Consider the following 13,285-nt stretch of genomic DNA (forward strand, 5'->3'; position numbering starts at 1 on the left):
GCATAAAGTTCCAGGCAGGGGGTGATCCCTGAAAACCAAGGAGACAAAGCTGGGACTCAAGCTGTGCGGAAGCCTGGTTGTCCTATAGTTGTAACTGACTTGTTTAATAATGTCACCTGTTTAAGATGGACTGATACTCCATATGGTATGAAACCAGCCAAGGAGGCCCTTCAATCCCACAGTGACAGGCAAAATATAAGAACGTAACTGGGACACATAGATCTTCCTTTAGGGAGGGGTTGTCAAACTGTGGGTCAGGATCACATTTTAATGGGGCTGACAAGGCTGGCTTAGACTGGCTGGGCCCCACGGCTGAAGCAGAAGCCCTTAGGCTTTGGCTCCCCATGTGGAGTGGTGAGACTTGGGCAAGCTCAGGCTTTCATCTCTGCTCTGGGGGTTGTGCAGTAATTTTTGTTGTTAGAAGGAGGTTGCAGTGCAATGAAGTTTGAGAGCCCCTAGTGTAGGGGAAAGGAGATGAATAGGACTTTTCAGGCTGGGGCACCTCTTCTTCCTCCATCAAGGGCTGTGCCTGCTGGTCCCCTACTTGTATATCTGAACATATATGGCTACATCTACACAGCTTCCCTCTTCTGCAAAAGCCTATGCAAATGAATCGCAGATTAGCATATTGCTGTGCTTCATTTGCATAATTAATTAGGAGCCGTTTTTGCAGAAGAGGTTTTTGCGCAAGAGCCGTTCTTCCTCATTTTTTCAAGAAGAATGGCTCTTGCACAAGAGGGGGGTTTTGTGCAAAAAGGTGCTGTGTACATGGTGCCTTTTTGTGCAAAAACAGTGCCTAATTAATTATGCAAATGAAGAGGGGCAATATGCTAATCTATGCTTCATTTGCATAAGCTTTTGCAGAAGAGGGAAGCTGTATAGATGTAGCCTGTGTGTTGTTTCTTCACAGCACCAATCTGGGCAGGAGTGGAGAGCGGGGAAAGGTCTTCTAGAGGCAGAAGCCATGCAGAGGGAGAAGCAGAGTAGCAGCAGAGATAATGCTGCTTTCCTGATTCTAAGAAAGTTCCTTGTTCAGCTGTCTCTGAGTTTATTGCTCACACCTGACACCAGGAAGGCTGGGAGGCCCTGCAACAAATCAGTCAGGAGCCCACTCCTCTTCTGCACTCATAGCAGATTGCCCTGCCTAGGGAGTGCTCACTGCACCTGCCTGAAAGAAAGGGGGCTCTGGGGAAGCCGGAATGCAAAGGGGACCCCTCCCTTTGCAAAGATGAGTGAGTGTTGTCCCCTCCTTCTCCTCCTTAATGTAACCCCTGACTGGAAGCAGCACAGCACCCCCTGCTGCTCAAAGGGGGACAGAAGGTGTAGAAAAAATTGCTTAGGTCATCAGGACATGAAACTGGTTTTTAAACTGCAGGTGCATTAGGGCTGCCAGGTGTCTGGTTTGCAGCTGGGATGTATAGTTGAGAAGGGAACCTGGCAGCGTGCCGTCCGCAACTGGCCTCCACCACGGGAGAGGGGATATGGAAAAAGCAGCAGCTGCAGCCGGAGGCACATGGAGGCGCTGCTCTCTGCTCAGTAGCTGATGCCTGATAGAGAGCAGTGGCAGGCTTCCAGATCTGGCTCCAAGAAGTAGAGGAGGATCCGGTCTGCTCACCCCTCCCTCCCCCAACTGTTACTTGCATAAAATGTGGTCAGCCTCACACTCTAGGGACACCCACTCTTCTCTGTTTCTATGGCTCAAGAATTACCTTCCACTATAGGCACCCACCCTCAGCCTTCCATGGGCTCCGGCATAACCTAACACTCTGTGGGTTCGCAGGGTCTTTTATCCATGGAAGAGCCTCACACAGTACTATCCTATTTAACAGTCCTACAGTAAGACAGATCAACTTTTCCTGTTGGCCAAGCAGGATCAGGTCCGAAGCTCCCCCTAAGCAGCGCAGCTGTGCACTTTCTCGTTAAGCCCCACTCATATCCCACTATTTTAATGTAATTTGGGCGGAATGAGGATGCGACTTCCTGCGTCTTAGTTAATGGCTGCTGCTCTTTCCATCTGGCTGCAGATGAGGGCTGTAGGCTTTAGGCCTTACAACATGGCTACAGAAAAAGGCCTTGTTCTTACATTTACACTGCCCTGCTGTGCCCTCATTGCCCTGGCCCCTCACTATGGGGATGATCCCTGCTGAGCCCCAGGCAGGCTGCATTTTAGCTTCTCCCAATCTCACTCTGCGAGCAGCAGGTAAGTCCCAGAAGAGGTGGGACTGGGGTGGGGAGTGGAGAGTGAGTGGTAGAGGGAGGCGGAAGAGCAGTGAGCAGGGGCGGGGTCTCAGGAAGAGGAGGGGCGGGGCTTTAGGGAAAGAGGTGGGGCAAGCAATTAAAAAGTCGGCAGTCTTAACACTAGCACAGGCCCCGCCTTTTTTTAGCTGTAGCCTGAACTACTGGGTGGAGGGGGGACTGACGTGGAGGGTTAAGTAACATTCTATCTATCTTCCACTTCCTCCCTCCTCACAATCTGCTGCTTCCTTCACGCTAGGTTTGACATTACATTTGTACAGGTCTTTCCTCTGGTCACCTGAGAGCATTAAGTCTGCCTGACTTCTCCTGCCCCAGGAGCCATCCTCCTCCGTGAGGCCTGAGAAATGCAGGCCATCAAGTGTGTGGTGGTGGGAGATGGGTATGTACCTTCTTTTGTGGTGGAGGGGGGCAAGAAGGGGGAAGGTTGGTTCTTAGTGAAATGTCACCTTCTTTGCTTTCGATTTCCTCTGAACGGCTTTCCCTTTTTCTGTCAGGTAGGGTGTATGGGGGGAGGGGAGGGGGCAGCCTGTGATGGAGGTTGTGCATTATGTCGGGGTTGGGGAAGGGCACTTTTCAGAGCAGGTGGAAAAGAGCCGCTGAAAGACAACCTATGTGGCTATTCTCCCCTAGATGAAGGTGCCCCCTTTACAGTGTCTCCTCCTCTGCGGCTATTGATGGTGGAAGGGGAGCCAGGTTTAAAATAAGGTGGGGGAGACTAGTTTCCCTTCTACTGGGCCACACCACACATGACTGGGGAGGGCACCGACACATGGTGGCAGTGGTGAATGGAGAGCGCTGTGGGTCCCCTCCTGTGGATCTGAGTTCCCATGCCTTCTCTAAGGGGGGGGGGGGTCCAAGGGGGCACTCCGGGGAATTTCCATGGATACAGCAGCAAGATGTTCCTTTCCCTTTTGCCGCTGAGGGGCACAATGTGCTCCGTCTGCCTGGGCTGTGCGAGGCGATGAAACCCAGGCAGCTGAGCATAGCATAATCACCTGATTTATCCACTGCTTGGGCAGCATGTATGTGGCCTTGCCAAGGCCTTCAAGAGCAGCAGCTTCCTCAGGGCAGTACCCAGAGGGCTGCTGCCCCTGGGCAGGGAAACAAGCATCCAGGGCCCAGGAGAGTGTCTGTGAGACCGGAGTCACGTCTGGCGCTCAGAGTGAAGCCAGTTTCAGGCGGGGAGCTGTTTTGATGATGTTATCTGGGGCAGATGAAGTGACATTGTTAGAGGCCCTGCACCCCACAGTCACTTCCTCCTTCCCACTGGCCACAGGAGGAAGTTTGCAGACAAGTGATTAAATTTTAGAAACCACCTCGGAGGCGGAGGCAGGGGCAGGCAGCAAGGGTGGAGGAAGGGCAGAGAACTACAGTACAAAGAAAACCCCAAACAAATATTGCTATGGGTCAGGAAAGTACCATAAAGATCAGAAACTAAGGATTATGGAGCTGTACCTGAAACAACTCGCACAGGAAACACCCTGGGACTAACCCCACAACTGCCCCCACCTCCTGTCCCTTAACCCTGCTAACCTCCAACACAACAGCAGTATTCTTCCCCAAAGCTCTACCAGCCCAGAGCCCCCTCCAAAACTGCTATCCCCATAAACTCACCATAGCTCAATGGCTGTATCCCCGTAATCAGTCCCCAGCACAATCACCCGTAACTCTCCTTCAGAACTGCTAATTCCATCACTTCCTCCACTACTGGCACTCTGCTAACCTCAGAGCCTCCCCCACACCTCTGCTTTCCCTCCCCTCTGGAGAGCCTCACTGGCCCTATAAACCTCCCATCCCTTTCTGCTGAGAGGCTGGAGCCAGGCATACAGTGATGGAGAGTGTGGGAGAGATTGAGGAAAGGGAGAAGAGAAAGGTAGCAAAAGTAGAAAGGAGGAAATGTACGGGAGAGGCACAAGAGGCACTCCAATTCCTCCTGAGTCTGCACAATGCAGCAATGGGGGCTGTAACCCTGTGACTCATGCCTGCTCTCTCTTGCCCTCCAGGCCACCTTGCAGGGGCAAACACTAGGGCTGGGTAGAAAGTCTTAGAAAGATTTTGTCGATGAAATTGGCATATGCTAAGCAGTGACTCACGTATCCTGTGTGGAGAGAGCAAGCCAGCCTTCCTCCCTTACCTAATAACCAGATCTGATTTCTCATCAGCTTCTTGCAGGACTTCATGGTGCTGCCTCCCACCAGATCAGTATTGTTATCTCCATTTTACTGATGGGGAAACAGAGGCAGGATAAGATTGAATGACTTGCCCTACATCCCTTTAGCTTTCCTTGTTTGTCTTGGCTGTGATTCCTGGTCCTCTCTTTTTTCCTTCATAGTTGGTTCCCTGGCTCTCCACTATATATGGTTGGAAACTTTTCCATGAAACTTTTTTTTTTTTGGACAGAAAATGTCAATGCATTGAGATGGTGTCTCGGGTCCACAATGAAATTTCTGGAGAACATGCCTTGGAGCACTCAGTTTGACTGTGGGGGACACAGGTTTAAATCCCTGCTCTCCTGGCATTTCTTTGTAGTGCCTTTGGCCTGGTCTCTCACACACTAGTTAGTGTCTTCTTCTCGTGATTAGAATGTGTTCCTGTTCTGCCCACCATGGTCCACTGAAAGCTGGGTGGTGGTGGTGCTAGTCACTTCGGAGTGTTTGTCTGCACAGCAAAGAAAAACCTGCTTGCTGTGGGGCTGTTTCATTGCTGTTTAGATAGCTGGAGCCCAGGCTCTGGATTCTGCCACTCTGAAGGATTGTAGAGTCTGGCTCCAGCCTAAGCCCGGAAGCCTACCTAGCAATGAAACAGCCCGACTCAGTGAGCCTGGCATGGGCCAACCACAGGTGTCTAGTTGCTGTGGTGACATACCCTGACATACAGGAAGTCAGAGTAGATGATCTGGTGGCTTTTCTGACCTTAAACCTTATGACTCTGTGAGATGTGCAGAGAAGGAGGGTGAAGAGAACTTTGACTGTCAGGAGCAGCCTCACTGCAGGCAGCCTGGCTCGGAAGTGCCATTTCAGCTGGAAGGAGTGTGTGGTGACTATGAGGCTATGTCTACGCTGCTGGCTTTTGCCGGCAGAGGGTATGCTAATGAAGCGCTCATTAGCAGTGGTTGCACTGTCATTTGCATATTCTCTGCCGATGCTTTTTGCGCAAGAAGTTTTTGTGCAAAAACAAGCAGTGTCGACGGGTCCGTTTTAAGCTGAAAACTCCGTTTGCGTAAAATCCTTATGCCTCAAAAAGGAGGTATAAGGATCTTGCGCAAAAGGGGTTTTTTTTGCGCAAAACAGACCCGTCGACACTGCTTGTTTTTGTGCAAAAACCTCTTGCGCAAAAAGCATCAGCAGAGAATATGCAAATGACAGTGCGACAAATGCTAATGAGCACTTCATTAGCATGCCCTCTGCCAGCAAAAGCTTTCAGTGTAGACATAGCTTGTGTGGGTAGGCCCAGGAAAGCCAACCTGGTGCGGTGCTCAGACACAGGTGTTATTTCCCTGGTACTGCCGTTATGTCCCAGTGTGGCATTAGAGGGCACTGTTCTTTTGGGGGGGGGTGACATCTGGGCAGTTGCAGTCTGTTACCCTACATTTTCACTGCTGTATTCAAGGGATACATACACTCCTCCACTCCCTGTGGGAACCTCTGCATGGCCATGCACTGATAAATAGCTGCTGTGCTCCACCCCAGAGTAGCTGCATTTCAGCTAAGTGATCCCAGTGTAAGGACTGTCAAATGCCTTAACCTTCAGGCCAGAAGGTGCTAGAACAATGTGACATCTTCTCTCCTTCCTTTTCCCTCTTACACTCTCATCTGGTTGTGAAATGTTTAGATCTGGGGATCTGGATTCTCTGTTCTCCTCCAGCCCTCTGCTATGTCTGGCTTTCTGACCAGGGAAAGTGGATACTCCCCAGCAGGACTCTCATCAGTAACAGGTCCTGGGTGTGTTTTCTATCTCTTTCAGAGCCGTGGGTAAAACCTGTCTCCTCATCAGCTACACCACCAATGCCTTCCCAGGCGAATACATCCCCACTGTGTGAGTATCCAGCAGCCAGGGCTGGGGGGCCAGGCAGAGGGCAAGCGAGCAGGCAGAGGGACACAGTCAATGGGAGGGACAGCTCTCTATGCCCACAGTACTTGGTCAAGTCTCAACACTAGAAAAATAACTCATCTGGAGGCCATGAGGCTGTCTGGTATCTGGATTGGCACAGCCTTCAGTTCACCAGCTGTGAAATGGCCTTTAGGGTCCAGCTCCCTGGAAGACACAGGTGAGTGGTGCTGTTATACTACAAAGTAAAGCATCCTGGGAAGCTGCGTATAAATCACTATGCAGGCAGAGCGTGGAGCACCTGAAGCCCTCACCCTTTGGCATGGTCAATTTAAGCCAAGCTTTTGGCCACGAAAAGTCACCTCTCCTCAGCAGCCAGCCTGTGCTGCAATACTGTCACCTCCCGTGTGCCAAATGCTGTGGCGTGCGTAGCTGTGCAATGCCTTTGACTTGCTGTGTGCCAAGCTGGTTTGTATCTAGGACCCCTGCGCTGTGTGCAGAGAGAGGCAGCCATTTTGTTCCCCGAGGCAGCCTGTTACAGAGAAGGCCTGCACACAGTGTGCTCCCTCACGGGGGCTTTCTTTTGGCTCTTTCCTTCACTTTACACGGAGGGCTTGTGGTTGTTCTCTGCAGAGGGAAAGGTATATTGCATACGTTCGGGTTGGGAGGCCTATATGGAGCACCCACATGGATGGCACTGTTCTCTGAGCTGTCAATGAGCCTGTGTCCCATCAGGGCGCCAGTGGATGCTCTGCTCCAAGACACGAGAGCTTCCCTGGCTGTAGGCACTAGACAGGGGTGGGCAATAAAACAAAAGCAGTTTGCAAGGGTTAATCCCTGGCAGGCTGCCGCCATTATATTTACCTGCGCCTTCGCAGGTACGGGCGATTGCAGCTCTCATTGGCTGCAGATCGCCATTCCCAGTCAATGGGAGCTGTAGGAAGCAGCACGGGCCAGGACACTGCTTCCTGCAGCTCCCATTGGCCAGGAACAGTGGTGGATGGCCAGTGGGAGCCACAGTCATCCATACCTATGGAGGCACAGGTATATACAGTAGTGGCAGCCTGCCAGGGGCTAACTCTGGTGGACTGGATCTGGCCCACCCGCCATAGCACAGTTTGTAAGAGAAGGGGTACAAACCTTGGCACTCTCCTGACCAGTTCCAGTGGGGGCTTGGCAGGCCATATGGTGCAGAGTGATCCAGAGAAGGCAGATGGCATGAAACCATTGAAGACGGCAATCTGGCTTCTAAAACCAAAGAGTGCAGACCAAGGCTTAGGGAGCACAGCGCTGGAGCAGAGAGTGGGGAGGGCTTTGAAAGGGGAGCTTCCCAGGATGAGATTGGGGCTTCGCAGGCAGGATGGAGCCCCACAGACAGTGGGAGAAGCTGGAGCTGGGACGGAATTTGGGACAGCTGGGCTATGGGGAGGGAGGTTGCGGTGGGGCGGATGCAGGCACTCGATGAGCCCGGAGCCCTGGAGGACTGCAGGACTGTGTGTATCTTTCCCCCAACATGTGCACGAGGAAGAGGTGGCCTCTGGCCATGGCCTCGTATCCGCTGCATGCTCTTCTCTGTCATTTGAGGAATCGACTCCCTCTTTTTGTGTTGCAGGTTCGATAACTATTCTGCCAACGTGATGGTTGACAGCAAGCCTGTAAACCTGGGGCTGTGGGATACAGCTGGGCAGGAGGATTATGACCGATTGAGGCCCCTCTCCTATCCTCAAACGGTGGGTCACTCCTCGGTGCCTTTCTCCCCCACTCATGTCCCTTAGTAACATGTCCTGCCCGTGCCGGAGGACTGGGACCTCCTATCTGCCCGTGATGGAGCTAGAGTTCCTCTCCGAATTTGCCCCTCTCTGAGAGCTCACCAGCCCCCCGAAGCCCCACCCCTGTTATTTATTTGCTGTGCATCTGGGGATCCAAAAAGGATGACAGGAGCATGGGGAATATTTTGGAGATCCAGCTACATATTGTATGGTATCATTCAGAATTAAGGTGTCCCTCTGAGGCTACGTCTACACTGCAGCCTTTGTTGGCAGAGACAATGCAAATGAAGCGCTCATTAGCATTTCTCGTGCTCTCATTTGCATAGTCTCTTCTAATCCGTTTTGTAGAAGAGGTTTTTGCGCAAAAAACCCGCAGTATAGACGGGGCAAAAACCCCTTTTGCGCAAGATCCTGTATACCTGCTTTTTTGAGGAATAAGGGTTCTTGCGCAAAAGGGGTTTTTTTTGCTCAAAATGGCCCTATCTACACTGCTTTTTTTGCATAAAAGCCTCTTCCACGAAATGGATTGGAAGAGACTATGCAAATGAGAGTTCAAGAAATGCTAATGAGTGCTTCATTTGCATTGTCTTTGCAGACAAGGGCTGCAGTGTAGATATAGCCTCAGAGAAGTAGAATGACTCAGCATATTTGCAAAAGAGGCATGGGGACTTTTGTGTCTTATTGTGTCCTGAGAGTGAGCCTGGAGGGTTCTGGGTCCATGAAACAGAGCTTCTTACCATTAAACAGAGTCTGACGGGTGAGGAGAGAGAGGGATGGTGGTATCCTGCTCAAACTCCATCCACAATCACAGAACAGCTGGATGTATCTGCTAAAACAATCAGCAGTGAAATAGCTACTTATATTCATTATGACCATCAGTAGGATTCAGAGTTAACACACACCAATGCTATTGCCATGCTGTCTGGTTGCAGATTCAAGAAGACAACCCTGCTTCAGTTCACATTGAATAGGTTTCCTTCACAGTTTGGAAGGGCTAGAAACGTAGCATCTGGTTTGTTTTTTTTTAACTAAGGTTTACATTCTGAGGATATGTCTACACAGCAGTGTTAGTTTGGAATAACTAACATTATTCCAAAATAACACAGTGCACGTCTACACAGCAAACCAGTATTTCAAACTAATAATAAGTCGAGCTGGAGGACTTCTTACTCCGATTCCTGTAGTCCTCATTTCACGAGGAGTATGGGAAGTCAAAGGAAGAGTGTTCTTTCTTTGACTTCCTGCTGTGTAGACAGCGCCAAAAGCTGAATTAAGTTATTTCAAATTCAGCTACACAATTGGCGCAGCTGAAGTTGCGTAGCTTAATTCGACTTTTGCCCTGCAGTGTAGCTGTGTCCTGATGGAGCTGCCAGAGAGGTGTCGTTCTGAGTACCCACTTGGTCTCCCTTCTGCATTTATAGTGACTCATTTGAATCTGGCCCCATCTTGGTAGAAACCAAAATTGCCTCCGTTTGATGGTTGTTCGGTGATCTGTGGGAAATGAACAAGGGGGTGTCAATCCATTTCCTCACAGAGCCAGAGTCCACATCACAAAAGCTCTATGGCCACATTTATCAATGATCGAGTCCCTTGTTAATCATGTCAGTTGTTACCAAGATCTGACTGGCCAGGAGACCAAACAACCTTCTCTCCCCTCCAAGCAGCTCACAAATGTCAGGCTGGAGTTGCACCAATTGGGAGGGATGGAGGGAATGTGCACAGCGCTGCATCTTTTTTTTTTTTTGGTGGGGAGGAGGATAACAAGAGAGCAGGAGCTCCCAGGGTTGTCAGTCCAGCACCTTTCACTAGCCTGCCCCTCTGACGCTGGACAGAATGCGACAGGATGCCTACAGCCTAATCCCCAAATGCTGCTGTGTGCTTACAGGATGTCTTCCTGATCTGCTTCTCTCTGGTCAGCCCAGCCTCTTATGAAAACGTCCGTGCCAAGGTAAGAGCGTTGCGGCTGGCGTGACAGCATCTCTGTAGAGCGGTAGAGGGGCCCGACTTGCCACATGCGGCTCAAGGAGCCAGCGAGAGCCCTACGCACATGCAGCGGCCTTGGAAAAGGAATGCTGGTGCAGTGAGCATGGGCGGTAACAGCTGATGGATTATCTGGCTCCTGCAAGCTACTTTCCTTTGTGTCTCTCTCAGGAGTAGCTAGAATATTGGCCTCCCACAGCCTCTGGGTCGGCCCAAGAGAAATGAATGAACAAACCCGGCTAGATTCTAGGATCCACCAACTGGGCTGCTCCAAGGCATGAGATCGGGCAACACTTGGTTCCCCGTTCCCACCTGGGGGCTTCCCCACTCTTGCCCTTTCACTGCTCTGGCCCCAGCAACTTTCCCTGCTGCAGCCTGCGAGTTCAGAGGGCATCTTTCAGCTGAGACCAACTTGGCACAGCTCTTATGCATGGGCAATATATGGGGGGCAACGGAGTGTTACCCCCCAACTGTCAGCTGCTATGTAAAAGGACGGGAGGCAGCGGGGGGCGTAGCCTGAGGCTGTTGCATAGCATTCTGCTTTCACCTCTTTGGTGGCCTTCCTGGGGGAAGAAAGTCCCACTGGGAGCTCCCTTGTCAGGGGCGTTGCCTCTGGACTGCACTGGAGAGCTGGTGGGAGTCTGGGCTGCAGTTGTCAACATAGGAGAGCGTGGGAGGAAACTGATTTTATTTGGCGTGTGGGTGGGTGTGTCTTTCTCTCACTCCACCCTGCCCCCGGATCTCCACCTGCCTATAGTGGTTCCCTGAGGTGCGACACCACTGCCCCAGCACCCCCATCATCCTCGTGGGCACCAAGCTGGATCTCCGTGATGATAAGGAGACGATTGAGAAGCTGAAGGAGAAGAAGTTGTCGCCCATCACGTACCCACAGGGCCTCGCGCTGGCCAAGGAGATTGGTAGGTGAAAGGCCATATTGGCCAACATGCTGAGACTTCTGGGGGAGAAGAGAGGGGTTGCGTGTCGGCCGGCAGCCTGGTGTGTGCTTCCTTGGCACGGTCTGGCAGGAGAGGGGAGCATGGGATCCCAGGAAGCTGTGTAGGAGCTGCTACCAGTCACGAAGCCTAGCTCTGAGGGAGTCTGGAAGAAATGCCAAGGGCTATGTGCCAGGCTAGAGGGTTGGGGGCTCAGGAAGGGCAGGCCCGGCCTTTTCTTTCTGTGACACCCTTTGTGAGGGAATCCCACTCTCAGCACACTATCTTTCTGCTCCTCTTTCAGCCAGGATCACTGTCCCCCACCAGCGGTGCCTCCCCTGCCTCTCCTAGCTGGTCAGTCCCTGCTGTTAAAGCCAGCACAGCTCTGCTGGCAGAGCCCTCCTCCCCAAGTCCGGAAGTGGGAGGGACAACGAAACCTCTAACTTGTCTCCGAGAGACCCAACCGCTGCTTCCTCTTCCTGTCCCCGTGATCTGGGGTTCGTGCAAGCTCTGCTCCACCCTTTTTTGTTCACCTCTGAGCGCCTTTTGTTCATCTCTCTCTGCAGTACAGTATACTTTTCTGGCCTTGCGTAGCCCCTCAGCCGGAGGCACAGCTAAGTGAGAAGAAAGGGGGAGACGTAGGGGCACAGAATCGGGGGAAGTAAGGTGTATTCAGCTGGGATTCCAGAGAAAGGGGGGCTAGTCACAAACACTCACCCCCCAACTAAAGCCCATTATCCACACAGCCACCTCATTCTCCCCTCTCAGAGTGGGGATGCTTTCAACTTCACCGACCTGGCCTTATATCTTAACAGCCTGACCGGAGCTGGGGATCCATCACATTTGTCTCACATGGCTGTGAAGCAGCTTTTGCATGGCTGGGCCACCTCAGTCCCTCTGCACCTCAGGGGTTCCTGACTGCAACATGGGGCGGATAGCACTGCCTTACTGCACAGGAGTGTTGTGGGGGGTCAGTAGGTTACAGAGGACAAGGGGCTCAGCCCCTGCAGTGAGGGGGGCCGGAGCAGACAGACAGAGACAGAGTGTTCTGGCTGGCACCGGCCCCTGAGATTCATCGATGGTGTCTCTTCTGGGTGAGGACCCTTCACAGTAGCAGGGCCTTCTGTTTTTACCACTCTTCCCCCACCCCCAGTGATGGTGCTGTCTTCTCTCCTGGCAGATTCTGTGAAATACCTCGAGTGCTCGGCCCTGACGCAGCGCGGCCTGAAAACGGTGTTTGACGAGGCGATCCGAGCAGTTCTCTGCCCCCAGCCCACCCGACCAAAAAAACGAGGCTGCAGTCTCCTCTAGGGTTAGGTGAGAAAGGGCTCTCCTCCCTTCCCGTCCCCAGGCTATCAGCCCTAAGGGGACTGATCTCTGTTGATAACCCCTCACCCCTTCTCTCTCTGCCAGGGACCCTGATTCTGCCAGGGGTAGCCCTCTGCCCTGAAGAAAGACCCCGTGGAGGACTCCCCTTCCTGCCACACCAGTTTCCTTCTGTACTTCCTAATTTTACCCCAAAGAGAGGCTGCTGCTGCTGGCTTCTCCCATTGGGACTCCAAAACTTGCCTTTGAGCAGGAAACCCAGTAGTTTGTGTGTGGGGGTGGGGGTGCTTAATCCCCTCCCCTTAAAAATTGACTCACCATGCAAAGAATATTGCAAAAAGTCCCTCTCCCTACATTTGTCCTGCTTGGCCACTTCCCACTGCCCATCACCAGCAGCCTGGCTTATCTGCCCCTTCACATGCCTTCCCCTGCTCTTCCCACTGTGCACAAGGCAGCAGGGAGGCTGGAGAGTGGCCAGGGGGAGGAGCTGCAGCCGATCTGGGCCAGGTGAAGGAGAGAAAAGGCTCTCCTCTCTCCTCACTCCACAGCTCAGCTAGTGGGGTGGAGATGCCAGGGTGGAAAGTACGAGCTGGCTTTACAACTGCCTCCCTTTGTTCTGGGCACAGATTCCAGTCCCACCTCTTGGCTCACTCCCAACACTTGGCTCTGCCGATGCAACAGGAATTGAAGATTTCAGCACTTGGACCTTGGTACTACTTGGTGGTCACAGCGCTTGTTTGTTTCTGCTGCCTAGAAGGACCAGCGTGGGTCTGTAGAACTAGTGCATCCATTTGCACAATTTCCCTCATTGTGTTCATTTTTTTTATTGTATCCCTTTGGCATATATGGTCATGCCAATTTTCTTTCACAATTTGATCTGAGGAAGAGGGTCTGGCCCTCGAAAGCTCCTCACCTAATAAACCATCTTGTTAGTCTTTAAAGTGCTACGTAGTCCTGGTTTTTGTTCCTTGTTCC

At 52.0% G+C, this 13,285-nt stretch overlaps 1 protein-coding gene across 2 annotated transcripts; it reads left to right on the plus strand.

The window, feature by feature from the left end:
* Window positions 1–2,400: 2,400 nt before the first annotated feature.
* Window positions 2,401–13,254, plus strand: RAC2 (Rac family small GTPase 2). 2 transcript variants are annotated; one of them, XM_006118914.4, is made up of 7 exons: window positions 2,401–2,635; window positions 6,220–6,291; window positions 7,916–8,033; window positions 9,958–10,020; window positions 10,810–10,969; window positions 12,165–12,301; window positions 12,398–13,254. In XM_006118914.4, the coding sequence occupies exons 1-6, from the start codon at window positions 2,601–2,603 to the stop codon at window positions 12,293–12,295; spliced, it is 579 nt and encodes a 192-aa protein (XP_006118976.1). In that variant the 5' UTR covers window positions 2,401–2,600; the 3' UTR covers window positions 12,296–12,301; window positions 12,398–13,254. The 2 variants fall into 2 exon arrangements, with proteins under 2 accessions (XP_006118976.1, XP_006118975.1); XM_006118913.4 differs by having other exon boundaries at window positions 2,402–2,635; window positions 12,937–13,254.
* The last annotated feature ends 31 nt before the right edge of the window (window positions 13,255–13,285 follow it).

This window comes from Pelodiscus sinensis, chromosome 1 (genome assembly GCF_049634645.1).
Source record: "Pelodiscus sinensis isolate JC-2024 chromosome 1, ASM4963464v1, whole genome shotgun sequence".
Lineage (NCBI taxonomy): Eukaryota > Metazoa > Chordata > Testudines > Trionychidae > Pelodiscus > Pelodiscus sinensis.

Excerpts from the sequence above, each read along its gene's own strand:
- RAC2 (XM_006118914.4), top strand. The coding sequence starts at position 2,601 with ATGCAGGCCATCAAGTGTGTGGTGGTGGGAGATGG. Across the intron at positions 6,292-7,915 it reads GGCGAATACATCCCCACTGT|GTTCGATAACTATTCTGCCA; the intron begins GTGAGTATCCAG and ends TTTGTGTTGCAG. Across the intron at positions 8,034-9,957 it reads CCCTCTCCTATCCTCAAACG|GATGTCTTCCTGATCTGCTT; the intron begins GTGGGTCACTCC and ends GTGTGCTTACAG.